This window comes from Oenanthe melanoleuca, chromosome 17 (assembly GCF_029582105.1).
Source record: "Oenanthe melanoleuca isolate GR-GAL-2019-014 chromosome 17, OMel1.0, whole genome shotgun sequence".
NCBI lineage: Eukaryota > Metazoa > Chordata > Aves > Passeriformes > Muscicapidae > Oenanthe > Oenanthe melanoleuca.
In genome coordinates, this window is record NC_079350.1 from 10,013,045 (window position 1) to 10,039,246 (window position 26,202).

The 26,202-nt window shown below is 58.4% G+C and overlaps 4 protein-coding genes across 6 annotated transcripts; 1 reads left to right on the top strand and 3 right to left on the bottom strand.

The window, feature by feature from the left end:
• The first annotated feature begins 11 nt into the window (after positions 1–11).
• On the top strand, positions 12–9,513 carry BSPRY (B-box and SPRY domain containing). Its single transcript, XM_056505069.1, has 6 exons — positions 12–99; positions 1,076–1,174; positions 2,062–2,292; positions 3,662–3,687; positions 4,768–4,892; positions 8,879–9,513. Exons 1-6 carry the CDS (start codon positions 76–78, stop codon positions 9,403–9,405), a joined length of 1,032 nt encoding a protein of 343 aa, XP_056361044.1. The 5' UTR covers positions 12–75; the 3' UTR covers positions 9,406–9,513.
• Positions 9,514–10,770: 1,257 nt separating this feature from the next.
• On the bottom strand, positions 10,771–11,634 carry HDHD3 (haloacid dehalogenase like hydrolase domain containing 3). Its single transcript, XM_056505075.1, has one exon. The coding sequence runs from the start codon at positions 11,632–11,634 to the stop codon at positions 10,912–10,914; it is 723 nt and encodes a 240-aa protein (XP_056361050.1). The 3' UTR covers positions 10,771–10,911.
• Positions 10,771–20,075, bottom strand: ALAD (aminolevulinate dehydratase). The gene is made up of 12 exons (XM_056505074.1): positions 19,993–20,075; positions 16,722–16,863; positions 16,498–16,548; positions 15,718–15,814; positions 15,269–15,404; positions 14,783–14,866; positions 14,512–14,600; positions 14,196–14,251; positions 13,467–13,554; positions 12,853–12,939; positions 12,422–12,551; positions 10,771–12,339 (listed from the first exon to the last, which is right to left on the bottom strand). The coding sequence occupies exons 2-12, from the start codon at positions 16,832–16,834 to the stop codon at positions 12,266–12,268; spliced, it is 1,005 nt and encodes a 334-aa protein (XP_056361049.1). The 5' UTR covers positions 16,835–16,863; positions 19,993–20,075; the 3' UTR covers positions 10,771–12,265.
• A 1,664-nt stretch (positions 20,076–21,739) lies between these two features.
• POLE3 (DNA polymerase epsilon 3, accessory subunit) lies at positions 21,740–24,888 on the bottom strand. 3 transcript variants are annotated; one of them, XM_056505077.1, is made up of 5 exons: positions 24,821–24,888; positions 24,608–24,683; positions 23,507–23,592; positions 22,768–22,886; positions 21,740–22,309 (listed from the first exon to the last, which is right to left on the bottom strand). In XM_056505077.1, exons 2-5 carry the CDS (start codon positions 24,671–24,673, stop codon positions 22,149–22,151), a joined length of 432 nt encoding a protein of 143 aa, XP_056361052.1. In that variant the 5' UTR covers positions 24,674–24,683; positions 24,821–24,888; the 3' UTR covers positions 21,740–22,148. The 3 variants fall into 3 exon arrangements, with proteins under 3 accessions (XP_056361052.1, XP_056361053.1, XP_056361054.1); XM_056505078.1 differs by lacking the exon at positions 24,821–24,888 and adding an exon at positions 24,777–24,815; XM_056505079.1 differs by having other exon boundaries at positions 24,608–24,838.
• Between the last annotated feature and the right edge of the window lie 1,314 nt (positions 24,889–26,202).

Here is a 26,202-nt window from a genome sequence, read left to right on the forward strand (position 1 = left end):
CGGGGCGGGGCCGGGCCGGGAGCGCCGAGCGCGGCCGGGCGGGGCCGCCGCCCCCGCGGCAGGTGCGGGCACAGCATGGCCCGGGCCGAGCGGCTGCGGGTGAGGAGAGCCCGGGGCCGGCCCGGCGGGGCTGCGGGCCGTGCGCGCCTGGGGGTGTCTGGGGGGTGTAGGGGCTCTGGGGGGAGTGTGGCCGTCCCTGGCGCTGTGAGGCAGTGAGGGAGTGAGGGAGTCCCTGGGAAGCTGAGGAGGTCCCTGGGGGTGAGTGGGGGTTCCTGGGGGCTAGGGGGGATCCCGGTGAGGGTTTGGGGCCACAGGGGTTCTTAGCGGGGTGTGGGAGTGCCTCGGGAGCTGTGGGACCGTGGGGATCCCTGGCAGGGTGTGGAGGTGCCGGGCGGGATGTGGGTCCCTGGGGGTGTGTGGGGCTGTGGGGTCCCTGGCAGGGTGTGGGGGGTCCCTCAGGGTGTGTGTGGGGTCCCTGGGGGTGTGGGGGGTCCCTGGCAGGGTGTGTGGGGTCCCTCGGGGTGTGTGGGGTCCCTGGGGGTGTGTGGGGTCCTTGGCAGGGTGTGGGGCCCTGCGGGAGGATCCCACGGGGAGCTGGGTTCGCTAAAGGAGCCCCTGGCGGTGCGGGCCCACCCAAGGATGGGGATGGGCGCTCTGCGAGGGGCTCCTGGCACGGGTGGGGCTGTGCAGGGGAAGGGGCTCCTGGCACCTAATGGGGCTGTGCAGGGGAAGGGGCTCCTGGCACGGGTGGGGCTGTGCAGGGGAAGGGGCTCCTGGCACGGGTGGGGCTGTGCAGGGGAAGGGGCTCCTGGCACGGGTGAGGCTGTGCAGGGGAAGGGGCTCCTGGCACGGGTGAGGCTGTGCAGGGGAAGGGGTTCCTGGCACCTAACGGGGCTGTGCAGGGGAAGGGGCTCCTGGCACCTAATGGGGCTGTGCAGGGGAAGGGGCTCCTGGCGCCTAATGGGGCTGTGCAGGGGAAGGGGCTCTCTGTGGGGCTGTGCAGGGGGGGTGTGGGTGTGGGGTGGCCATCCAGCCCCCCATTCAACCCTCCATCCCCCGCTGCTCCGTGCCCCAGAACAAGCTGGTGGAGCGCTGCGAGCGGATCCAGCTGCAGAGCGCGGCCATCGCCCGGCACGTGGACGAGGTGCTGCCTGCCAAGGACCAGGCAGTCCTGGTGAGTCCCTGCGGCTGGCCCTGCCTGCTCCCTGCTCGCCATGCCCGGCAGGAATGCTCAGCTCCTGGGGAGAGGCGGGGAAATGGGATGCGGCTGTGGAAATGGAGTGCCAGGGTGTGCCTGGAATTCCTGCTTCGTTTGCCTAGAAAATGTGCACAGACAATGGTGTGAGTGCACAACAATCAAAAATCCTACTAGGATCAGTGCCTTAGAATTCCTGGGGTTATTTATTCCTTGCTATCACCGAGAATGAGGACAAAGGATAGAATCATAGAATCACAGGCTGGTTTGGGTTGGAAGGAACCTTAAAGACCACCCAGTTCCAATCCTCTATCATGGGCAGGGACACCTCCCACTATCCCAGGTTGCTCCAAGTTCCATCCAGCCTGGCCTTGGATACTTCCAGAGATCCAGGGGCAGCCACAGCTTCTCTGGGCACCCTGTGCCAGGGCCTCACCATCCTCGTGGGTAATATTCCTTCCCGATATCCCATCTAACCCTGCCTTCTGGCAGTGGGAAGTCATTCCCTCCTGTCCTGTCTCTCCAGGCTCATGTCCCAAGTTCCTCTCCAGCAGACCTGGAGCCCCTTTAGGCACTGGAAGGGGTTTAAGTTCTCCCTGCTGTCTTTTCTTCAGGCTGAACACCCCTAGCTGTCTCAGCCTGTTCTGTGAATGCATGGAGATTTGCTGAGGGACCGGGCTCAGGTCCTTTGCAGGTTGTCACTTAGGTGCTGGGGCTGGCTGAGGAGGCAGTGGGCAGGTTTGGGACTGGTGTGGTGCCGGGTGGCCTGGGCTCAGTTAAGAGAGCAGCACCAGTGGCTGAGCCCAGGAGCAGTGGGGCTCCTGCGGGTGGAGCAGGGCTGATCTGGTGCCGTGCCCTGCCCGCAGAGCGCGGCCAGCGCGGCGCGGGAGCTGGTGATCCAGAGGCTGCTGCTCGTGGGCAAGGCCTGCGAGAACGAGGAGCAGCGGCTGCTGGAGAGGGTGCACGCCGAGGAGGAGCGCGCACACCAGAGCATCCTCACCCAGCAGGTGCACTGGACTGAGGCTCTGCACAAGCTGGGTGCCCTCCGCACCTACCTGGTGGACATGATCACCAACCGGGATGACCAGGACCTGCTGGTGAGTACTGGCAGTCAGGCAGCCCAGAGCTGACCTGCACTTTTCGTTGTGGGACTTCAATCAGGGTTCAGAGCTGCTAATCTGGCACTAGGGAGGCAGAGGTGGACAGGACATACATTGCTCAGGGAACCTCCTTGACCTGATCCTCGTAAGTCCCTGTGATTTCCTGGTAGTTCCTAGAGCATGTGCTCTGCCCAATCCTGCTCTTGCTTGCAATGAGGTCCAGAACCACTCAGGTTCAGGTCTCCAACCCCTTAGGCTGCACAGCCAGGACAGCTCTGAGTTGTGAGCTGTTCTTACAACAGTTAGTTGTACCACCAGTTTTCTGGTGTCTAGTTTTAATCAAAACTGACCCTTGGGAGCACCTGCAGCTCTTCAGGAAAGTCCCTTGTGTTGCCTGGCTTAGCCCTGTTAGAGAGCAGCGTGTGCTTCCCCTTGCTCAGTTCCTTCTCTGGTTATTGTATCATCTGGGTTTACCCAAGTGATTCCTCTCATTTTAGATGTGAGCAGGACCTTTGCCTTGCCACCACTATGCTCAGCCTCTGCTTCCCACGTGTAAATTTTTGAGGAAGGGAACAGCAGCTTGGCTTGGAAAACAGACCCAATCCCATGGAAAGAGGGCAGCTGTTCCTTAGGTGGGAAAGGCAGTCCCTGTCCTGCCCCAGCGCCGTGGTGTGTGGGCTATAGCTGCGCCATAAAGGGGAGAGGTTGGAGAAGGATCCATCAGCTGCCTGTGGCAGAGAACAGCCACACCCTCAGGTTCTCCTTTTGGAAGGGAACTAGGGGTTCATGTGTTCTCCACCTTGGGCTGTTGGTGCTGGTAGTTGTACCTATCTGGAATCAAACATGCCATGCCACAGGAAAGTTGAAGGCATGCAAAGTGCCCTGCTTGGATTTGAGCAGGGATCAGGTATTTTCTTATCACTGTGCTGTACCTTGAGAGTGCCTCATGCCCAGCACGTACAGAAACAAGTGGGACTGACCATGAGGTCACCTGACTCTTGGCTCAGTCCCTCTGCAGCCTCCCTCCTTTGCTGAAAGCCCTGGGGCTGTTTGCTGGGAGCACAGGCTGTTCCTGCAGCCTGCCCTAGTGGGGTGGGGACAGAGAGGGGACAGCAGACAGTGCCCCAAACACAGGTGCAGTGTATGGCCTTCAGCCATTCCCAGTCATTCTGAGTGGGAAATGCTGCAGCTGAAGAAAATGGATGTTGGATGCTCCTGCTGCTCCCCAAGGCTGGGGTTGGGGTAAGGGGTGGCTTCTCTGGGTCAGGAAGGGGGACACTGCTCCCCAGGTCCTGGGTTTGCTGTGTTTGGGGTGTGTCTGTGGGGATTTAAGCTGTGTGATGACTCTTCCTCTCCTTGTCCCCAGCGTGCAGAACAAGAGATCTTCGAGAGGTCAGTACCCAGCTGCTCCTGGTCCTTTCCCTAACCCTGCTCCAAGCTTTCCCTGCTCCTGCTCCACACCTGCATCCCCACAGCTCCTGTGCTGTGTGCCTCAGTGACTCAGGCACCCCATGACACCTCCTTTGTCCCTTGTGCTGCTTTTGTTGAGGACAAGGACAGAGCACAGAGATGCCAGCGTGGCCTCTTGTCTCTGCTCCATGTGCTGTGCTGCACCTGGAGATGCTTCATGTGCTTTCCCAGATCAGCAGTCCTTGCTTATGGGAGAACTTCTGCAGCTCCTTAGAAAACCACAGGGCTTGCTGGGGTATGGAGCAGGCCTGTGCCAGGCTGCTGGCAGGGGGTGGGGTGGCCTGGGCAGGGAAAGCCAGGTGCAGGTCTCAGTGTCCCCAACAGCCCTGTCAGTGACACTGGGCTGCCCTTCCAGACGAAGCACCTTGGTGGCTGTATTTTTATTTAATCTATTTAATTTTATTTAAGTCATTTATTTCTGTGGCTGCTGGGAGGATGCTGGCCCTGGCTGCACTATGCTGCCCAGAGGGCCTGGGGAGGTATTTGTACCTGTGGAGAATATGGAATGTGCCACAGCAAATGCCCAGCAGCCAGTGCCACAACCTGTCCTCACAACCAGGAGTTCTGTGTGTGCTGCAGGCCACAGGAGCCAGCAAACCCCTGGCTCTGCTGGGTGAAACCTGGAGTCCTGGCTTGCTCTGTGCCCAGACCGTGGGACTCTGGCAATAGAGGGAAATGTGATTCTCTGCCTGTTCATTGTGCTCCCCTGGTACCCTGATGGCTGCTCTCAGACACATTTATTTACCCTGTGTCTGCTGAGTGAGGAGTGTTGACTCAGGCTGCTGGGATGTGTTTTACAACACTGCAGCCCTTTCACAAGGAGCTGTAAGCAGAGCCAACTGAAAGTATCACTCGGGGTGAGAGCTGGCCAGACAGCCCTGCTGTGGTCTCTGCAGCCAGAGCTGCTCTTTAACCTCTGCCATACCTCCTGATGATCTTCTAAACACCTCCCAGCACAATAAATGATTGCATTCTGAAACAACTCCTGTTTCCCTTTGCTAGGACGGAGGTGGCAGAGGGAATCTTGGAGCCACAGGAGTCCCTGAAGTTAAACTTTAATCAGACCTGTGTTCAGAGTCCACTGCTGCATCGACTGTGGGCCTGTGCTGTGCTCTGCTGCCTCACAGGTGAGTGTCTCACTCAGATCTCACATGCTCCAGGGATTCTTCACCCTCACTCCTGTTGTGCCCAGACAAACACCCTCATGCTGTGTCCAAACTTCCTCAAGCTGTGTCCTGCCCCTCTGCACTCCCAGCCCCTGCTTGTTTCTTGGAGCCCAGCAAGGAGGCAGCAGCAGCTGTGGGAGGTGTAGGGGGTGCAGTGGGGGCTCCCCCATTGCGGGTTGTGGCTCAGGGAAGAACTGGGGTTTGAAAAGACTGTCTGTTTTATCAGCTCTGTGGTTTTAATGTTGTGTGGTTTCTTTTGCTGTTTCCTGGGTCTCTGGGTGACAGCAGTGAAGCTGATGCTGCTGTGGGACTCTGTCACAGAAATTTCTGTTCACAATGTTTAGCATTGGGCTGCTGGGGACTTTGAGAGGTGATTTCATCTATGGGGTGTCTGGGGCTGCCCAGTGCAGGGAACAGTGAGTAGATGGAGCAGTGTTCTGATCACAAGCTGAGGTTGTGCTGTGCACGAGCTGGTGCTTCTGGAGGTGTTTGTGCTCTGGCTCAGCTCCTGCTGTACAGCTGAGGCTGCACTGGAGGCATTTGCCAGGCACTGACAGGCTCTGGGACTGGTTCACCTGGTTGGTGCTGGCTGTGTTAAGCAGGGAAAGAAGTTTTTCCTCTGGCTGTGATATGCTTGAATGACTGGTTGTGAAATGTTTGCTTTTATTCTGGCTTTCAGTCTGTTGTTAGACATTTCAAATGCATTTTTTGTTTCTCAGACATGACAGTATCCTTTTTAATTTGCCTTTTGAACAATCCCTAGGGCGGTTTTTTCAAAGCTTCTGTACAAACTTCTGATTTCTGCTCATCTTGCTGTGATTCTGATGAGCTGTTTCCAGTTTTTCCTTGTTTCCAGACCCATCTCTAAGGTCTCCACTTCAGACTTTTATTGCTCTCATGGTTAGATTGAGAGTCCATGCCTATCAAGCTTTACCATCATGTGTTTATCTACTGCAAACTCTGGTGTTTCTCTCACTTTGTAATTAATTTCCCTGTTTGGAATCTGTGAGTGCTGGCAGTTGAGGAGAGTGTCCCTGCAGGGTGTTGGGACTAGGTGATCTTTAGGGCTCCTTCTGACCCAAATCACTCTGTGATTCTATGCCAGCCCCTGCTGTGGTGCATTGTGTCACAGAATTGTTCAGGTTGGAAAAGACCTCTAAGACCACCCAGTTCAACCTGTGATCACCACTTGTCACCCAGCCCAGAGCACTGACTGCCACATCCAGTCATGCTTTGGACACCTCCAGGGATGGTCATTCCACCACCTCCCTGGGCACTCCCAGTACTTAACAGCCCATTCAGTGAAGAAATTCTTCCTGAAAGAATCAGTCCAGCAGGTTATCAGTGTTCAGAGCCATGGAGTCAAGCAGGAAGCCTTTCCCTAATTTTCTTTGTTGTGACAGGGTTTTTGTAAGGATTCCCCTCCCAACAGTATTCTTGTGAAATGCAATGGCTTTAAGGCATTCAATTGTTGTGCTGATGCACTGATTACACAGGAATTTCATTCTGTTTTGGTTTTTTTGAGTGTGTGGTTTCATGTCACATGTCATTACTGTGTGCTGAGGATACCTGGTGTATCCTTGTGGATCTCACCAGTCCACAGGCCACCCTGGACCAAGCCTTAGAGATTTAATATTAACAGCAGTGTTCTGAGCTTGCCTTAGGACACAGTAATGTGAAATGTCACTCTGTGGTCCCTTCTCCCAAAGGCAGGTGAGCAAGTGGCTGTCTTGTTTATTTGCTTGAAAACAGAAATTTCCAAGTCTTGATGGCTTACTCCATAAGTTCTAAAAAACTTGGAAAGCAGCTGCAAAAGGGTCTCCATTTCACTCTCAAAAATGAACATTATTCCTTTGATGCCTTCACTTGGCATCCAAGCTTCTGTATCACTTCTGTTTGGGGTTGGCAGCTTCTTCCTTACACCATGAGATGATGTAAATCTGGCACTGTTTTGGGAGGGATCTTGGTTGATGGGAACTTGGATTTTTAAAAGCAGTCAGATGTGCTGCAGCTCACACAAATGTGCTTCCAGATCTGTTAACCCTGGGAATTTGTTGTGCTGGTATCCCTCATGTCCCAAGGCCACCCTGATGGATACAGGACACAGAGAAAATAGACCTGAGGCAAGATGAATTCCCAGTGGAATCATTCATCAGAATTATATGTGAAAATCCAGAATTAATCATGCCAAAACACTTGTCTGAGGGGCAAAATTTCCTGATCTGAATTACTCTGCTGTTACTTTGCCAGCACTTCCCCTCCCTCAGATGCTCCTCTGGAACTGCAATTCCACAGCAAAGCAACGTGGGTGTCACTGGAGTGATGTTTCCCTGCATGGACCACCAGGATGCAGCCCTAGGTTAACTGTGTGTTGCACAAGAGGAGGTTTAGTGCCCTCCTTCTGCCAGAGGAAGATAAAGTCTGGTGCTGCTGTGTTTTCTATGAATTCAGAGCAGCATTTGGCTTCCTGGAAAGCTGCCTGCACACCAGCAGCGTGGGCAGCCCCAGAAGCCCGTGGAGAGCTCAGGTTTGGCTGCTGTGTGGGGAAATAAATCATCAGATGAATGAGGCTGGCAGCTGCTGCTGAAGGAAATGCTGGCTTCAGCCCCTCTTTGGGCTCACTCTTGCTTGCAGTAACTCCTACCTAACGTGCACATGTGCGTGGCATTGATTTGCAAAGGGATAATTCAGCCTTGGTTCATCTGCCAGGGAGCACCTGGGCAGGTGCAGCCTGAGGAAACCCTGGAGCTGCTGCTGGGTGCTGTTTGCTGTTAGAGGGATGCTGACCTGGGTCCTGAGTGGGTTGGGCTCTGGGGTGACCCTGCTGAGGTCATCCTTTGGTTCTGTAAGGGCTCATGGTGCTGGATGCTGAGCAGAGGCTGTTGGGCAATGCTGCTGCTGGCGTGACAGGGTAGAGCTGCTGGCAGGGGTGGGAGAGCCACTGAGTCACCCCTCCAGCCCTGTTTCCAGGGTGGTTTGAGACCTAAAATGAATGAAGTGAGGGTGGGGGAAGGCAGGGAAAGGAGGGGCACCTGCTGGCAGGAACTGGGTCTCCTCAGGAGCAGGTGAGTCAGCCTCATCCCTGCTTCAGCAGTTTGGGGACTGCAGGACACGCTTGTGCAGTTCCACAGCCTGCAGACCCACACAGGGGTCTCAGGGGGAAGCATGCAGCCAGGGCAGGGCACCATGACCTTAGAGGTCTTCTCCAGCCTCGACAGTCCTGTGATTCTATGATTTTGAAGTTGTTCAGACCCACAGTGGGTGCTGTGTCCTCTGGCCAGCCTGGGCTGCTGCTGTGGCTGGGTTTGTGCAGCTGGGCACCCTCTTCTTTCACAGCAAAGCCAGATCCAGTCACAGCCATGCTCAGCTCTAAGCCTGGTGCCACCTCCCCACACTCACTGCTCCCAGCACTTCAGGGTGGGTTGATCAGCACCTGGGGCATTGTAGCAGGAAAGAGATTTCCCTGCCCAGCTCTCTCCAGTCCTGTTTTTCCGGTTTTGCAGGTTTTCTGCACACAGCCCTCCCAGTCATTCGAGACTCTTGGCTCCCCTGGCTGGAGGAGGAGTAGCCAGGTTCTGCTTACCCACTGTGTGGGTGGGAAAGGACAGGAACTAGGTTTGGATCTCTCCCAGAAGTGGGATGAACCAAACCTGCTGAATAGTTTTGTGGGGAGTCAGGCCAAGGTCAGAGGAAGATGAGCAGGGCCCTTAGTGCAAGGTGGAGAGGTGTCTGCTGAGTCTGGGCTTTGGTGAGCCTCTGCCTTGTTGTGGCCCTGGCTCAGAGGAGCAGCTGTGGCACACACCACTGTCACCCTGGGGAACACATGGGGCCCCAGGAGTGATATGTGAAGAGAGGTTGGTTGTGCTTGTGTTTCTCGTGGCCATGACTACCTCAGGTGGTTCAGATGGTGACCAGAGTCCGTGCTCAGCACGTGGCTTCTCTTGCAGGCTCACAGGAGATTCACATCGATGAGAAAACCCTAAGCCCCCACCTCAGCCTGGCAGAAGACAAGAGAACCCTGACCTTCAGCCCCAAGAAAGCAAAGGTGGACTCGGACTGCCCCGAGCGGTTTGACCACTGGCCCAACGCTTTGGCCACTGCACCTTTCCACTCGGGGCTGTGTGCCTGGAAGGTCAGTGTGGAGCAGAGCTGTGCCTACAAGCTGGGGGTTTGCTACAGCTCCGTGCCCAGGAAGGGCTCTGCCAACGAAGGCCGCCTGGGCTTCAATGCTGCCTCCTGGGTCTTCTCACGCTACGACAAAGAATTCCGGTTCCTGCACGCGGGGCAGCCCCAGCCCGTGGAGCTGATCAAGGCCCCGGCACAGATCGGGGTCCTGCTGGACTTTGCAGGGGGGGAGCTGCTCTTCTACGACCCCGATTCCTGCGCCATCCTCTTCTCCCACCGCGAGGCCTTCCTGGAGCCCGTCTACCCCGTCTTTGCCGTGGCACACCAGAGCATCTCGCTCCTCCCATGAGCGGGGTGTGGCCGTGTGACTGTGCTCTGCCAGTGCCTGGGGGGAAAGGAGCTCGGGCAGGGCTCTGCCTGTGTCCAGGGCCTCCAGACAACACCTGCCTTCACACTACACCTGTTCCTCGCGTGTTTTCTGCAGCTTTCCTCTCGTCCTGGAGCCTACACTCTGTGCTGGGGTCAGTGGTCTGAGAATGCCTGGCTGGCCCACCTGCTCCTAGGTGAATTGTTTGATTTCTGCCCCACCTAAGGCAGCTTTCCAGTCTGCTGGGGGGCTGGAGAGAAGTACTGAGAGATAAGTATGGAGAAATGGCAGGGAGGAGGGCTGTGGAAACGGACATGCCATGCTCTACAACTCCTTGACAGGAGAGTGGAGCCAAGAGGGGTCAGGCTCTGTTCCCAAGCAACAGTGAAAGGACAAGAGGAAATGCCTTCAAGTTGTGCCAGGATTTAGGTTAGATAGTGGAGAAAATTTCTTCACTGAAAGGGTGGTCAGGCCCTGGAACAGGCTGCCCAAGACAGTGGTGGAGTCACCATCCCTGGAGGGGTTTAAAAGGTGTTGTGGATGTGGCACTTGAGGACATGGTTTAATGGTGGCCTAGGCAGTGCTGGGGGAGCAGTTTGACTCGATCCTAAAGTTTCCAAACTAAATAATTCAGTGATTCCCTGATTGGGACACAGCTGGAGATGCTTTTGGGAGGAGCTACCCCATTGCAGAGCAGGGACAGTGCAGGAGGCTGTCCCCTGTGGAGGAACCATGCTGGCACAAGGACACTGCTGAGGGACTGTGGCCAGGTCCAGGCACAGGAACAAGCAAAGAGCAGCAGAAACCAAAACTGAGAGTCCCCAAGGAGTGGGGTTTGAGTGTAATGTGGTGCAAACACAGGGAGCTGATGGCAGCAGGCAGGAAGATGTAGGCCTGAAGTTGAGCCAGAGAGAGGGGTTTTAAATCATCTTTAAAAGGTCATCTTTATTTCTCACTACCTAAATCAGTAAAGTTTGTTAATTGTCAATTCATTAAGTGAAATTGCCCAGCTCCAGACTGTTTTGGCCACAGCAGGAGACCTGCAAGCAACTCCTGCCTGCCTGTTGCAGAGGTTGGGGTACACTGAGGGTGCAGGGCCTGGGCAGGGGTGTCCTGTGGGCTGCTCTGTGTGGGGAAACCTTCCCTGGGACAGGACCAGCACTTACACTGGGGGATGCTTGAGCCTGTCCCTGGGGTGACTGAGAAGGGATAAACCTCAGCATCTGCCTCCATCCCCTGCCAGAATGAGCCTCTGGAGTGACCCAGTCCCAGTCCTGTTAGGGGAGCACACCACAGCTGACCCTCTTCAGCAGGTGTTTTTAGAGCCGTGAAACACACCTGCTCCACTGCTGAGCATCAGAAATATTTTATTGCATGAACACTCCTCCTGCTTCATAGGCAGCTCAGACTTGCTGCTCTTCCCTGCCCACCTGGTAGAAAGAAATCTGTCAGGACAGTTCAGCAGCACTGGATCCCTCCGAACCGCAACTACTCCTTCTGGATGCGAGCCAGGAGGTGGCTGAGCGTGGGCAGGACGTGCTCGGGGGGCACCTCCTGGCCCTGGCCGTGCTCGTGGCCGGCCGCCCGCAGCAGGAAGCCGTGCATGCCCGCGGCCCGGGCCGCCCGGTAGTCGCGGCCGTAGTCATCGCCGATGTGCGCCGCCTGCTCGGGCCGCGCCCCGCCCAGCCGCAGCGCCTGCTCGAAGATCCGCCCGTCCGGCTTGGCCACGCCCGCGGCCTCGGAGGTCAGCACGAACTGGAAGTGGTGCCGCAGGTTGCACTGCGAGAGGATGGCTTCCAGCCGGCTGTCGAAGTTGGACACCACTCCCATGCGGAAGCCGAGCTCGCGGCAGCGGTTCAGGGTCTCGGCGGCTCCCGGCAGCAATTCCCAGCTGTGGGAGCTGCAGTAGTCGCGGTAGAGCTTTTCTGCCACCTTCGTCAGGGCTGCCTCGTCCAGCACGCCCGAGAGCCTGAAGCTCTCTTTGATAACATCCAGCCACCACTGCCGGGAGCTGAGCCCCTGGCCGTGGCCGTAGTTGGGGAAGCGCCGGCTCTGGGCTCCGTACACCTCTCGGAAGGAGCGCCCCAGAGCCTCGGGCTGCACCTGCAGCCCCTGGGCCCGAGCCTCGGCCGCGTAGCTCTGGCCCACGGGCTGCCGCAGCCGCAGCAGCGTGTCCTTCACGTCCCAGGTCAGCAGGCGCAGCCGGAGCATGGCCTCAGCAGCGCCGGGACACGGCCCAGCCCCGCCGTGCCGCTCACCGGAGAGCGCTGCGGGCACCGAGCCCTGTGCGCGCCGCAGTGCGAGCGTCCCTCCGGCAGGGCTCAGGGCCCCTCCGGGGCCAGCATGGAACGCGGCACGGAGGGCAAACCCTGCTCCGAGTGCCAGGGGCAAAGTCTGCCGGGCCGGGGCAGCGACACTCTCACGGGAGTGCTGGGGCACCGGGGCTGGAGCCGGCTGGGGATGCGGGGCACGGCCGGGGTGTCCGGGCTGGGAGCACCGCTAAAGGCAGCTGCACACTCGCGGGGTCCCGGAGGAGCGGGGCGGTGCCGGCACCCACCGGGCAGAGCTCCCGGAGCACGGGAACTCCGGCCTGGAGGAGCGGCGGTGCCGGGACCCACCTGCTCTGCTGCCCGGAAACGCCGCCCCTCCCGGAGAGCCCTCCCATCCCGGAGAGCCCTCCCGTCCCGGAAAACCCGCCCCTCCCGGAGAGCTTTCCCATCCCGGAGAGCCCTCCCGTCCCGGAAAACCCGCCCCTCCCGGAGAGCCCTCCCATCCCGGAAAACCCGCCCCTCCGGCATGCCCTCCCCGCCCGGAGATCCCGCCCCAGCCGCAATGGCCGCGCTCAGGGCCGGCCCGCCGCCTCCCGCAGCCAGCGCAGCAGCTGCGGGGTGAAGTAGGTGATGATGATGTCGGCCCCTGCGGAGAGACGAGACGCTGGAGCCGGCCCGGGGGCCACGGAGGATAGAGAGACAGGGGGACACGGGGGCCGCAGCCTCACCTGCACGCCTGAAGGCCGTGATCGCCTCCTGCACGGCCGCCTCCAGGCCGAAGGCGCCGGCCTGCGCGCCGTGCCACAGCATGGCGAACTCCCCCGAGACGTGGTACACGGCCAGCGGGTGCGTGGGGTGCTGCGGGAGCGGGTCAGCGCCGGCTCAGCCCGGAGACACCGCGCTGTGCCCCCGGGCACAGAACCACAGCCCGCCCTACAGCCCCCACTGCCCCCCACAGCCCCCAGTGCCCGCCCCACAGCCCCCACTACAGCCCTCCCTGCCCGCCCCACTGCCCGCCCCACAGCCCTCCCTGCCTGCCCCACAGCTCTCCCTGCCCGCCCCACAGCTCTCCCTGCCCGCCCCACAGCCCCACAGCCCCCACAGCCCGCCCCACAGCCCTTCCTGCCCGCCCCACAGCCCTCCCTGCCCCAGCCCTCACCCGAGCCTTCACGTCCCTCACGAGGTCCAGGTAGGGCATTCCCGGCTTCACCATCAGCATATCTGCGCCCTCCCGCACGTCCCGGTCCTGCAGGGCAGTGGGGACAAGAACAGCTTGTTTTGTGCCAGGATTTGGAGCTGGGGGTTCTGTTCCTGGGACGCTGTGAGCCCCTCATGGCCGAGGTGGCCCTCGCCATACACGTGGTGCCTGGGGAGAGCTGGTGGCATCGTGTCCCTGCCCCTGGCACCCCAAGACACAGCAGGGCATGGGGACAGCAACTGCACAGCCCCCAGAGCTCAGTCTGGGCCACACACTGGGACCAGCTCTGCCAGCCTGACTGATGGGCCTCATGTTTGTTTGGCTCATGGAAGGGGAAAACCTTTGACCATTTGCCTCCCAACCTCTTGCTCACCCCCAGCCCTGTGGGGTGTGATCACCCAGCCCCATGTGAGGGTGTCCCACCCCACAGCCATAGTCCCACACTGAGGGTGTCCCACCCCACAGCCATAGTCCCACACCCACACTGAGGGTGTCTCACCCCACATACCTACACTGAGGGTGTCTCACCCCACACACCCACACTGAGGGTGTCCCACCCCACACCCCACACTCACCACAGCACGCACGGCCAGGCCCCGAGCGCCCGGGGGCAGCTGGTAACAGCGCCGGTCCCCAAAGGCCGGTTTGGACAGAGCTGCGTCCCTGCAGAGGGGCAGAGGGCAGGGGTGAGGAACCTTTGCCTCACCCACAGCTTCAGAAACACAAGGAGAGGCCAGGAAAAGCATTGGAGTCACTGAGCCATGAAAAGGGGGCACTCCTGATGCAGTTCAGCACCCAGGGATTGCTCTGGATGTCCCACAGGCCCAGGCTGGCCCTGGGAGCTGTTTCAACACCCACTGCCCTCCCCATGCCCAGAGTGGGTAAAATCGTGTCAGGCTCTTTTCCAAGGTAGGTTCCTTGGGGGCAGCCTGCCAGGCTGTTCTTGGGACAAGCTGAGTAAGCTGAGCCTTGTCCCTGAAGTCACCCCATGGGGCAACACTGACTGCTCCTGGAAGCTGCAGGCAGCTCCCTCTCTGCCTGCCTTGCCACCAGCACTGAGCAGGTGAAGGGTTGGGATGGGGGATGACCCTTCAGTGACCTTCCCACCAGCCAGCCTCTCCTGGGTAAGGTACATTTGTCTCCTTTTCACATGGAGAAGTAGGAGTAGAGCACTGCAAAGTGACCAGTGTGGCCCCACGTGCAGCCCAGGCTCTGGGCAAGCCCCTTTCCCAAGTAACTCCCTGGGAATGCACTCCCAGGCAGCCTGGCCCCAGCTGGGCACACCTGGCTGAGGACAGACCCACCTGAAGGGGCCGTAGAAGCACGAAGCAAACTTGGCACTGTAGCTCATCACCGAGACCTGCAGGGCAGAGAGGGGCTGTGAGCTCAGGCCACAATCCCAGTGCTGAGACAGGAGAGATTCCCTCCCATGGCTTTATCCTCCCCTGCCACAGGTCTGGAGCCTCACCCTGCCTGGGCCCAGCCAAGGACATTGCCCTCCTGTGTGTGCTGGGGCAGGGCACTGCCTGTGGCACCAAGGGGGGGTTGCCCCTCCTGCCCTGCCCTGCTGTGCTGCAGCTGCCATGGATGTGGCTCAGCACACACAGGCCCCTGGCTCACCTTGTTGCCCAGGTCGTTGGAGATCAGTGCCTGCTTGATGGCTGCAATGCGCCCGTCCATCATGTCCGAGGGAGCCACGATGTGACAGCCTGCGGGGAAAACAGGACAGGGCAGGGCAGGGGTGTTGGGAAGCTCTGGAGGCTTAGGAGCTGCCTGGAACAGCAGGGGAGCACTCCCAGCTGCAGCCAGGCACAGTGTGCTTTAGGGTCTGCCCAAAGGCAGAGGGGCAGCTCTAAGAGCCAAGCTGGGCTGGCACTGCCCGGGTCCCCACCTGCTTTGGCGTAAGCCAGCGCCACCTCCGCCAGCCGCTGGCAGCTGAGCTCGTTCTGGATGGTGCCATCGTCACGCAGGATGCCTGCCAGACAAACCTGCTTACACAGGGCAGGGACAGCTGCTCAGCCCCCAGGGCAGTGTGGCTCTGGGGACAAGCTGTGGAGCTGCTCAGAGCAGCAGTGGGGAACTTGATGTGTTGAGGGAGGTGGGTAAGGACCAGGAGCCCTCTGGGGACTCCCAAGGGAAGGCAGAGATGGGGGACACCAAGGGGTGCTGAGGCTCAGGGGGCCTGAGGGAGGGTCTGAGCCACCTGTGCCTCCCACCCTATGGTCAAAACCCAGGAGAGGTCACCCAGGCTCAGCTGCACCAGTACAGGGAAGCAAAGTCTTGGAGCAGGAGGTGGCCAGACCCTGAGCAGGAAATGGCAAATCCCAGAGGCAGGAGAAGGTGCAGAGTGCAGCCCAGCCCTGCAGCCTGTGCTCACCACAGTGCCCATGCGAGGTGTAAGGGCACAGGCAGACATCACAGGCAATCAGCAGCTCTGGGAAGGTGGAATGGATCTTCCTGATGGCCTGGATGGCAGGAGTGCCCTCGGCATCAGCAGCAGAGCCTCTCTCATCCTGTGAGGGCAGAAACACCTCAGCATGCACAGCTGACACTTCCCACAGCTCCTCTGTGGCAGCAGCTCTGCCCAGGAAGCATTTCCCCACTGAGGGAAAAGGGAGATGGGCAGCTAGGGCAGGCTTTGGGGCCACCTGCAGAGCTCTGGGTGTCACTGCAGTAGCCCATCCCCATCTGCTGTGCTCAGTGGGCTGGAATCACAGGCAGAGACCCTGAACCGCTCCTGTTTGATCAGGAGACCACCCCCCACCCACCCCCACTTGCTCTGCCAGCCCTGTGGCCATCCCAGCACCTCCACACACATGCACTGACCTTGTGGACCTTGCTGGGCACCCCAAAGATAAGCACACACTTGAGGCCGTCTTCGACAAGGGGCCGCAGCATCCCCTCCAGCTTGTTCACTCCATACCTGAGCAGGGCAAAGGGCAGCAGCTGCCAGGCACCCAGACCTGCTGGGGAGAGCTGCCCTGGCACTGGGATGCTGCCCTGTGAGCAATCCAGCATCACCAGGCAGTGGCTGCAGCTACAGGGGAGGTGTTGCCTGAACACTGGGAGGAACAATCTGAGCCCTTATCAGGGGCTCCAGGAGCACTATCTGCCCAGCATGCACACTGCTCTGGAGGGATGGGCACACCCTGCCCTTGGATCCCTTATCTTGGTGTCCCTGGTGCAGATCCAGCCCACTTTCCCATCACAGCACCCCTGCTAATGTAGCAGCAGATGCAGAGGAGAGCTGCCAGTCCAGTAGGATCCAATGCAGGACCAGATGCCACATCCTTGCAGAGGTTTTCTGGCTGCTGCTGGAAACCCTGTTCACCTCCAGCCTCCCTGTGTGCCCAGCCCAGCCTGGGAGTGCTCTGGGACAGAGCCAGAGCCTGGTGCTGTCCCTCCTAGAACTGACACTTCTCCAGCATTCCCTGAATGACTTCCTCCACTCCCTTAGTGGATGAACATTCCCACCTTGCCTGATGCTGGGGGATCTCCAAAGCTGGAACCAGAGGGCTGGAAGCCTCCCCCTGGTTCATGCTCAGGGCATAACTGAACCCTCCCCAGACACAGGGCACAGCAGTGACTGGGGGGCTGGATTCATACCTGGCTTGTCCAGGAAGGCTGGGAATTGGCTCCACGGCATCAGGGCTGTCACTGTGGGAGGTGGGTGGGACAGAGACAGGAGCACTCAGTCAGAGGGAAGCCTCTCCCAGGCTTGCCCACAGGAACTCTGAACCTGTTTAAGAGCTCAGGGGGCTGCAGTGATGGACCCAGCCAGTCACCCAGAGGCAGGGCCACCCCTGACCCGAGAGCTGGGGCTCACTCACGTGACAAAAATGGGGTAGATGAGGTTGGAGGCGTCGAAGGTGGTGGCCGAGCACTGCCAGGAGCGCAGCACGGGGTGGAAGTAGCCACTGTGGAGAACAGAGTCTGCCTGCATGGTGGGCTCTGCTGCCAGGGAAGGAGACTCTGAAACACCAAACAAACCAGTGGGGCCCTGGTGGGCTGCTGCTCTTGGCACACAGGAGGAGGGGCTGGGATCAGGGTGCAGGACTGACCTGTCCCAGGCCAGGGCCATCCAGATACCCTGGGGTGCTGCAGGGCCCCATCAGCAGTGGCCCTTCCCATTAACAGGGCCAGCAGTGACTCTTCCCCACAAACCTCCCCGTTCTGTGTGTGAAACCCCCATTTCCAGCCACTGACAACCTCCCCCAGCAGAATCACGTTTACTCTCTGCAGGCTCCTTTTCCTGAGCCCCAAGAGAGGTTCACTCATTTTAGTTTTCCTAATTGCTGAGAAATTGTGGGACACAGTTTTTGTATGGAGAGGATACAGAGCTGCTATGTGATCTCTAAGGTCCCTTCCAACCAAACCATTCCATGATTCCGTGTAGCATCACATATTTATGGCTGCAGTGTGAAGGTGCAGTGACAGAAGAGGAGGGGCACTAGAGGAGAGAGGCACGGGACCCTCCAGGGCTCTAAAGCTCTCACACAACTCTCACACAAATCCAGTGGCCACTGACTGCTGAAAGGAAACCGTACAGTTGGGCAAAACTGATTTCAGAGATAACAGAATTCACACATAAATCAATCATTAGCTATCTCATGGTCGAAGCTTCTTCTGTAGCAATGCTTTATTCTCTAGCAGATCTACTAGTAATTCTGTGATCAGACCATTAAGAATTACATTTCCATGAGGGCTCAATTCCCAGCACCATGTTGGATGTGATGGAAGGGGCCGTGGGAAGGGAGCTCTCCTGGGACGAGGTGTTTGGCTGCAGAGCAGAGGAGCAGCTGCACAACCCAAACAAGGGACTGTTTGTGCAGAGCAGCTCACACAGGCTGCTCCCACTGGGCCACATCCCCCAAACACCCTGTGCAGAGCAGCTCAGGTGCCCTGGGAGACAAAGCAAAGTTCCTGCTGAAGAGTGTGGATTTTTGGGAGCTGGAATCTGAGGGAGGTGGGCAGGAGCAGAGCTGAGATGGGATTCTGAAAGAGCAGGTGGATTCCTGTGAGTATCCTGGGCAGGACAGTGCTTCCCTAGGGAGATGGAGCAGCAGAGGATGGATCCATCTCAGGGGAGCAGCCCTGGTCCCATCCCAGGAGGGATTCCTCAGGCAGTAAACCTCACTGACCCCCAGCCTGCATCCAAACAGAGCAGAGTGGGATCAGAGTCTCTGTGGAGGCACAGCTCCCAGCACAGGATCCAGGGAAAAACGTGTTACAGCAGCACCCACAACACCAGCCAGTAACAGAGCTGGGCAGGAGATGGCTCAGTTCTGGAAATCCTTTAATATGAAGTGTTTAAAATGAGGTGTTTCTTCTTAAGATGTTCTAATATAGAACCAAACTCTGTTACAGCACCCCAGTGCACAGGACACATGGAACAAAGGGGAATTGTGTTCAGTCCAGGGCTGGAATTGAGCCTCTCACACCCCAAGGAATCGCTGCTGCTTGGGGATGAGGAAAGGCCCCTCTTGGTTAGAGGCTTACACGTACAAAAACCCTGAATGAAAACATCAGGTGATGCTCGTGGGGGATGCAGAGCAGCTGACGGGCACGCTGGCGGTCATGGCATCCCCTGGCAAGTCATTTTTAGCCCTTGGAGCGCTGCCGCCCCAGTCCTTGCTCCAGGGAGGGGACAGCCCCGGGCGAAGCCGAGCTGGCAGCTCCAGCAGGCGCCGGCTCCAGGCAGCGGCAAACAAAGGGCTCAGTGAACAAAACCCACCTCGAGAATCCAAAAAATGCTTTCAACAGTTAATCCCACCAGAGGGAGGGGAGGGGGCCGGGTGGGACCAGAGGCACCTGACTGGATGGGACAGATAGAGCTCCAAAACCGCGCTCTGGAGCGAGGAGGAGGCGGCACCGGGTGGGATTGCAGAGCCCAGATAAGAGCGGGACGGGTGGCTCCTCCTTCCCCGCCACAAGGACAAGCTGCTGCCCAGCCGGTGGGACGAGGACACCGGGGTGGCACAGCCGGGGACATCGGGGAGGGAGGGCAGGGCCGCGGAGCGAGGGCTGCAGGAGTGTGGCAATGGGGACATTGCGCCACCCGCTGCGCCCCGGGCTGGGGCTGCTCCCCCGAGATCCCGGCAGGGCTCCCGGCACAGCAAATGAACCTTTCCTCAACACCCAAGGCCCAAACCTGTCTTTCTAAAGCTCTTTGCCCCGCGCACGCCGGAGGAGTTCAGGGACAGGTCGGCAGCAGAGCGGATTCACCTTTGCTCCTTCGCACCGGGGCCAGTAAAAGTCACAGCACCCGAACCTGGCACCCGAACCCGCGGCACTGCCCGGGGGCCTCGCTGCTCTCGAGGGACGGGAAGCGGCTTCCCAAGGGAGAACCCCGGCCCTTGGCACCCGCACCCACAGGGGACAATTTCGGGGACGGGCTGGAGGCAGATCCGGCGCTGCTCCGGTCCCGACAGCCCCGCACGAGCCGGGAGCGTTTGTTCCCTCTCGTCTCGTCTTGGCAGCAAGAGGTGCTCCAGCATTTCAGGACACGCAGGCACACGTGGCCTCAGACGTGAGCACAACTATTTAGCTAAATCCTAGGGACATGCAAGCTCCCAGAATCCCAGCTGGGGACGGACCGGGTGTTCTAGGAAAGTGGACCCCCCAGGCAGATATCGGAGCTATGGGTTAATTAACAGCCACTAACGAGGGTCAGGCTGTTAGGGCAGGTTTCGCGCTCCAGGACGGGAACGGGGATGCTCGGGGGTCTGGAACGACACCCCAGGACAAGCGGGAGCTCGGGACCGACGCCAGCTCGCAGCATCACACGTTGCTCGCTGCGTCCCCCGCCGTTGCCACGGTTACCGAGAAAAACAGAGCAAAAACCGAGCAAAACCAAGCAAAACCTGGGTTGTCCTTGCTGCGTTACCCGGGGCTGCCCTTCCTGCCTGCACCCAAGCGCGGCCGGGCCCCGTCCCTGGAGCCATTCCCCGGCAGCCCTGCAAGGGGCCGAGGTCGGGCACCGGAGGAGGGGCGGACGCCCCAGCCCCAGCCCCAGCCCCAGCCCCAGCCCCAGCCCCAGCTCCGCTGTCCGCTCCCAGCCCCGTTCCCGTTCCCGGTCCCGGTCCCGCTCCCGGCACTCACCGATCGCCGCGTCCGCTCCCGCCGTGCGACAGTGGCCGCTGGATTTGCATAGCCCCGCCCCCTGATCAGCATAGCCCCGCCCAGCGGAGGGGCTGGCGGGAAGTCTCGCGCGGCGCAGCGCGGGAAAGGCGGCGCGGGGATTTGGGGGCACGGCCTCGGGTGCTGCCGTGTGGGGCCAAGCAGTCCCGTTCCGGGGTGCTGCAGGGGCACCTGGAGCTGGGTTTTGGGGTGCTGGGGGTCTGCCAGGCCCAGGGAAGCCCAGACCCCTGCCTTGGGAGACGCCAGGATCAGGTTTAGTGCAGGACATTCTGCAGCTCCCCCACCAGAGCATCATTCCCTGGCTCGCTCCAGTGCAGAAACGCTGGATCCAGATCCTGGATCTTCTCCCCAGCTTAGGACCTCTCCCTGGAGCGAGGGTGAGCTGAAGGATCCTTCCCCCAGAGACATCAGCGACCTGGAAATCCCCTTGTTCCTTCCAGTCTCCACAGCTCCCTCCCTCCTCTCACACAGAGCCCAGGCTGCAGCAGCCTTCACCCTCCCCTCATCCTCCTCCAGAAACCATTGCCCAGAGCATTTCCTGCTGCTTTGGCTGCATGCTCCCATCCCACTTATGCAACCACAACCTGCTCATTTTATAACTGACTGAAATACAAGACTCCATTTCTGTAAAAAAAAAATCTGGCTTTTATTTATATCTTGTTCCCTTCTGGATTATGCACCCCAGATATGTGCTGAAGAGAAAAAAAAAAAAAAAAACCCAAAAAAAAAAAAGAGAGGAAAAGAGCTGGAAGGTGGGTGTTTATCAGAGATGTTGGGAACACATCATCAGTTCAGGCTTTCCACAGCCTGACTGAATGCCAGCAGAAACTAGTCAGGAGAAGATCTGTGTTGGTTCAGTTCTTTTCAGAAGCTGGGCTTGTGTGTGTGTGAAAATCCAGTGTGCCAGAAAAGCAGGAAGGCAGGGTGCTCTTGTGGGTAGCTGCCACCATTTTTCTGGATTCCAGGATTCCTCACAAAGTGCTATTTTAAAACTGCACATCATCAAAACTTGGGGGTTTTAAATGTACCTAAAACCTTCAGAGGGAGACAGGCATCAGAACTAAGAGTTCAAGTGGAAAAGCACAAGCCTACACTAGCACAAGGGGTACCAACAGCTCCTCTCAGCCCTTCTTTCTTGCAGGACCCACATGGGCCCCTGGGTGGAGCACCCTGTCCCTGCTGCCCTCCCACAGGCATCCATGTCCCTGCAATGACCAGTGAAGGCTACAGAGGGACCTTGGATGCAATTAGCTTGTTCCAACTGGGAAAAGGGGAAAGAACAACCACCATGATTCACCACTCTGTTCTAGCACATCTCAGCTTGCTGCAGGAGCTGTTGCTGCTGCAGGGGGACAGGTGAGACCACCAGACCCCAGTGCCACCACTGACCTGTCACACCCCCCAGCACTGCACTGCACCTGTTTTCAGCCCTGCTCCTCATTTCAGCCCCTCATTGTGCTTCAGGTTTTAAATAATCTCTTTGTCTCCCAGGGCTCTCAAAGACACTTTCAGTGCACAGTTTACATGGTCAGCACTGTGTGTTTTTCAGATTTGGGTTAGTTTGGGTGAGTCAGTGAGTGAGCTCATGGTCCCTGTACAGCCACCCTGTGCTGCTGCTCGGCCTGAAGGACAGAGTGTCACTGTCACAGGACAGCAGGGAGGGGAGGCACAGCCAGGATGCAAGGAAACAAAGGGAAAAAAAACCAACTTGGATCAAAAGCTTTAATGTGCAGCTTCCAAGCCTCTGGGCATCATCACCTACGTTCTATACCCCAAAAGTGATCTACAAATGATCTACTGGATTCAGCCCCTCATAATCAAGAGTCTCATGTTCTCCTGGCCAGTTTCTGCACTGAGCACCCACCAGTTCTTTTTTCCTCTCTTTCAGAGCCAGCCCAACATCAAAAGCCCAGGTAGTGCCTGCCCAGAGCCTGGGGAGGGCCAAAGCCCCCCGGGCACAGGGAGGAGCCGCCCTGCCAGGGAAAAGCCTCAGCAGGACTCCTTTATGTACAAATTACAGCCCAAAGGGACAGCCCACAGAGGGGCAGTACAAAGCTCGAATGGAAACAGCGTTTCTGTCCCTCTGAGAACACCCCAGGCCCTGCCCACCAGCCAGCTCAGTTGTCCACCTCTTCCTCATCGTTTTGTTCTTCCTCCTCCATCCTTTCATCATCGTCATCATTGTCCTCCTCTCGGCTCTTATCTTGCTCCTCTGAGTCTGCCTTCTTGTCTTTATCTTTCCTGGCCTCCTTCTTTCCTTTCTGCTCACGCCTGTAAACTGGAGGAGAGGAACAGTGAGGGGTCAGTGCTGGCAGGACAGGTCAGTGGCTGAGGTCCATGTCCACTTGCTCTCCTGGCTTTTGAGGGGAGCAGGGAACTCAGAGCACAACTCACCCTATGAGCTGAGCTGTGCTGAGCAGCTCCATAGGAAATCAGGTTAAATTTCAGCAGAAAAATGCTGAAAAGGACGCAGGAGGTCACATTTACAGGCAGCACCTACGGCTCTCCTTAGATAAACATAATAGGGGAGTGAGAGCAGATGAGACTTTCTCAATCCTCATCAGTTGTGCAATAATGTTATCCCAGTCCCGTTAAGGTGCACATTAGTTATTCCCCAGGCAAACTGCAGTGTAGGATGCTGGGCAAAGAGAAGAGAAACAAGACAGGCAATAAGTGTTGCTTGTCCAGCGTTGGAGTGGTGCCTCAGAGCCCCTGGACACCCACAGAGCACGGTACCTTCCAGGGATTCCTTCAGAGGGGCCACGAATCTCTGGAACTCCATCTCTTCCATGGCAGAGAGCACGTCCCCAGCATTCAGGGTTTTCCTCTTCCCCTTCATGGCAAAGTTATTTGCACTAGGCAGAACCAAAAAGAGAGGTAATTGGGAGCTGTTAGCAATTTCATCTTGTTTATTGAAGTCATAAGCAACTTTAAAAAGCCATCCCCTAAACATTTAGGGGTTTTTTATCATTTACTAAAGGAGGTTTGAGACATTTATATTTACACTGGCTGTTTGTGCTTTCCCACAGTGTTAGTTTCTGCTCCACACACCTTTTCTATGAGGGGAAAGTCTGAACCTTGGCTGTGACAGTTCCACACAGCCCTGGAAGCACCTGACACTAGAAAAGTGACTGCCTGCACAGAATATGCCAAGCCACCCCAAAAATGTGACTGTGTCCTCTGTGGCAGCTCTTGCCCTAACACAGCTTTGTAATGAAGAGCCTGAAAGTGAGTCAAGTGCTCCTGCCTTTGCCAGGAAGGCTGTGCAGCCAAACTCTAAGGTTAATGACAGTTTGGGACATGACTGTGTCCAGAGCTCAGCTATCTTCCCATGGGCTGTTCTGGGCAGTCCAAACCCACCTGCCTGGTTTATTTATATAAACAGACAATATAGAAAACAACAGTGGCAAAGAGTCCCCAGGTCAGCAGAGGTGAATTGTCAAGGGTCCCAGTGAGTGCTGCAGCAAGTCCTTACCATGATGTTGCATACAGCACAAACACGCTCGCTGCTCGGGAGATTGCACTCCGGGCTTCTTTGGAAATATTGACACCATCAGGAAGCTGAAAAACAAATCCAACCTTTATCAGCAGCTGCTAAAAGTGACTTAAACTCACATAATTCACGTGTCAGTTTGTTAAAGCTCTCAAAAGAAGTGGGAACTGCTCTGGGGTGCTGTCACAGGAGCCCTGCTCCCAGGTGGAAGCCAAGGGCAGTAGGAATGTGTCCCTCAAAGGCACAGAGCTGAGCAGAAACCCAGTGACTCTGGAATCTGGCCACTGTCTCCAGGTAAATCATCCTGTGACTACCCAGCTCCTGACACACCTGCCAGGCCCAGACCCACTCAGCAACACCTCACAGCTCCAGAACGTACTAAATTAACCACTGGGAATTATTCTGGATTTTTATATAGCCGTGAACTTGTGTGCTGAGGTTCTGGGGGGCCTGGTTCTGACAGTGCCACTGAAGGAGCTGCACTGTGGAGCATCCCTCGGGACACTGCTGGAGCGCTGCAACCCCGGTACCCGGGGGTACAGCGCAGGGCAGAGCCGCGGGCAGGACACGGCACGGGCCGGGACCGGGTCCTGCCGGGGCCGGGTGCTGCCGGGCCGGGCTCTCCCGGGGTCGGATCCCACCGGGCCGGGATGTCCCGGGGCCGGGATCTGCCAGGCCGGGCTGTCCCGGTTCCGGATGCTGCCGGGCCGGGCTCTCCCGGGGTCGGATCCCACCGGGCCGGGATGTCCCGGGACCGCGATCCGCCGGGCCGGGCTGTCGCGGGGCCGGGCTCTCCCGGGGCTGGGTCCTGCCAGGCCGGGATGTCCCGGGGCCAGGTCCCGCCGAGCCGGGCTCTCCCGGGCCAGGATCTGCCGGGGCCGGGTCCTGCCGGGCCGGGCTCTCCCGGGGTCGGATCCCACCGGGCCGGGTGCTGCCGGGCCGGGCTCTCCCGGGACCGCGATCCGCCGGGCCGGGCTGTCCCGGGCCAGGATCTCCCGGGGCCGGGCTCCGCCGGGCCGGGCTGTCCCGGGGCCGGGCTCCCCAGACGCCCCGCTCCGCTGGGCCGCGGGGCCCGGCACCCACCGCCTCCTTGATGATGCGGGTGATGACGGCGTTGGGCAGGTTCAGGTCCTCCGGTCTCTCCGCCATCCTGGGCCTCCTGCAAGGCAAACGCGGCGTCAGGAGCGCGGGGCTGGGGGGGATCCCGGCGGGACACGGGGGTCCCCTCAGCACTCGGAGGTCCCCTCAGCACCCCGGGCCCGCACGGACGCGGATCCCGGCCCGGCCCGGCCGTACCCAGCCCGCGCTCCGCCCGCTCCCGGCGCGCACCGCGGGCCCGGCCCCGCGGCGGGAAATGGCGGCGTGAGGGGAGGAACGGCAGGGACGGGATAGGGGCTGGCACGGCTGGAGATGTGAGTGTGGGGACAGGTGTAGGGACAAGTGTAGGTGCAGGGCCAGGAGACGACAGGTGTATGGGTAGGGACAGGGACAGCTTCAGGCGAAGGGACAGGGACAGATGAAGGGACAGGGTCAGGTGAAGGGACAGGGACACGTGCAGGTGAAGGGACAGGGACAGGTGCAGGTGAAGGGACAGGTACAGATGAAGGGACAGGTTCAGGTGCAGGTGAGGGGACAGGGACAGGTCCAGGTGATGATGAAGGGACAGGTTCAGGTGCAGGTGAAGGGACAGGTGCAGGTGCAGGTGAAGGGAGCCCAGGTAAAGGTAACTGTGCTGGGAGAAGCACACACCAAGTACGGGCCAGGCCTGTGTGAGCCCTGGGTGACTGTTCCAGGATTAAAAAAACTCCATCCCTGCTGTACAAACCGTGTGAGTTTTGTTTTTGGCTCCTTTCCTGTGTTGTTAACCCGGCTGCTGGGTGTCCCTGGCAGGTGTGGGGAGGAGGCTGCAGTCGCCCTGGCAGACTCAGCTGCTGTGACAGTGACCATGGCAGACTCAGATCCTGAGGCAGGAGCCTCAGAGCTGCTGCAGCCCTTGGGAGCCACTGCTGCTCCTTTTGGCTTCTGTTTCTGAGATCATGAGGTGTTTTTGTCCATGAACTGAGATCCAGGTGAGGCGGTGGTGGGGCACTGGGGAAGGGCTGGGGCTGCCCAAGCCCAGGGATGTGGCCCAAAGCTGCCCCAGGCAGCAGCAAAGCCTGGCTGGGACCACCCAGCCCCTGTGTCTGCACGACACAGCAGGCTCTGCTTGGTGCCTGGTGTGACTCTGTATTTATTATTAATTGCAGTTTTGGAGGTTGGCACATTGAATCCCAGGAAGGGACAGTCCACTATCCACCTTCCACTATCCCAGGCTGCTCCAAGCCCTGTCCAGGCCTGGGACACTGCCAGGGATGGGGCAGCCATCCTGGCCTTGTATTCTGTAGGTCCAGAGCCTTTCTATTAAATCAGCTTTCTAGTCTTGTTTCACTGTCATGTGTATAACACAAAAGATGTTAGGCATGCAGTGCTCAAGTTTACTGCTGCAAGTCACATTTTACACAGGAACAAAATGTTGTTGCATGTAGCACAGGTGTAAACCCAGTGACAGAGGAGCAGCAGCTCAGCTCAGCCTGAGAGGGAAAGCAAACCCAGGGGACAATATTGTCCTTCTGTACCTCAGGGAAATGCTGTAACAGATTTAGATTTAAATGCTTTAAATTAGATATTAAGAAAACATC

Excerpts from the sequence above, each read along its gene's own strand:
- BSPRY (XM_056505069.1), top strand. The coding sequence starts at position 76 with ATGGCCCGGGCCGAGCGGCTGCGG. Across the intron at positions 100-1,075 it reads CCCGGGCCGAGCGGCTGCGG|AACAAGCTGGTGGAGCGCTG; the intron begins GTGAGGAGAGCC and ends TCCGTGCCCCAG. Across the intron at positions 2,293-3,661 it reads GGGATGACCAGGACCTGCTG|CGTGCAGAACAAGAGATCTT; the intron begins GTGAGTACTGGC and ends CCTTGTCCCCAG.
- HDHD3 (XM_056505075.1), bottom strand. The coding sequence starts at position 11,634 with ATGCTCCGGCTGCGCCTGCTGACCTGGGACGTGAAGGACACGCTGCTG.
- ALAD (XM_056505074.1), bottom strand. The coding sequence starts at position 16,834 with ATGCAGGCAGACTCTGTTCTCCACAGTGGCTACTTCCACCCCGTGCTG. Across the intron at positions 16,549-16,721 it reads ATCTACCCCATTTTTGTCAC|TGACAGCCCTGATGCCGTGG; the intron begins GTGAGTGAGCCC and ends CACCTCCCACAG. Across the intron at positions 12,940-13,466 it reads GCCTGGCCGTGCGTGCTGTG|GACCGGGACGTGCGGGAGGG; the intron begins GTGAGTGTGGGG and ends ACTGCCCTGCAG.
- POLE3 (XM_056505077.1), bottom strand. The coding sequence starts at position 24,673 with ATGGCGGAGAGACCGGAGGACCTGAACCTGCCCAACGCCGTCATCACC. Across the intron at positions 22,887-23,506 it reads GTGCTGTATGCAACATCATG|TGCAAATAACTTTGCCATGA; the intron begins GTAAGGACTTGC and ends GGTTCTGCCTAG. Across the intron at positions 22,310-22,767 it reads TCTGAAGGAATCCCTGGAAG|TTTACAGGCGTGAGCAGAAA; the intron begins GTACCGTGCTCT and ends CCTCTCCTCCAG.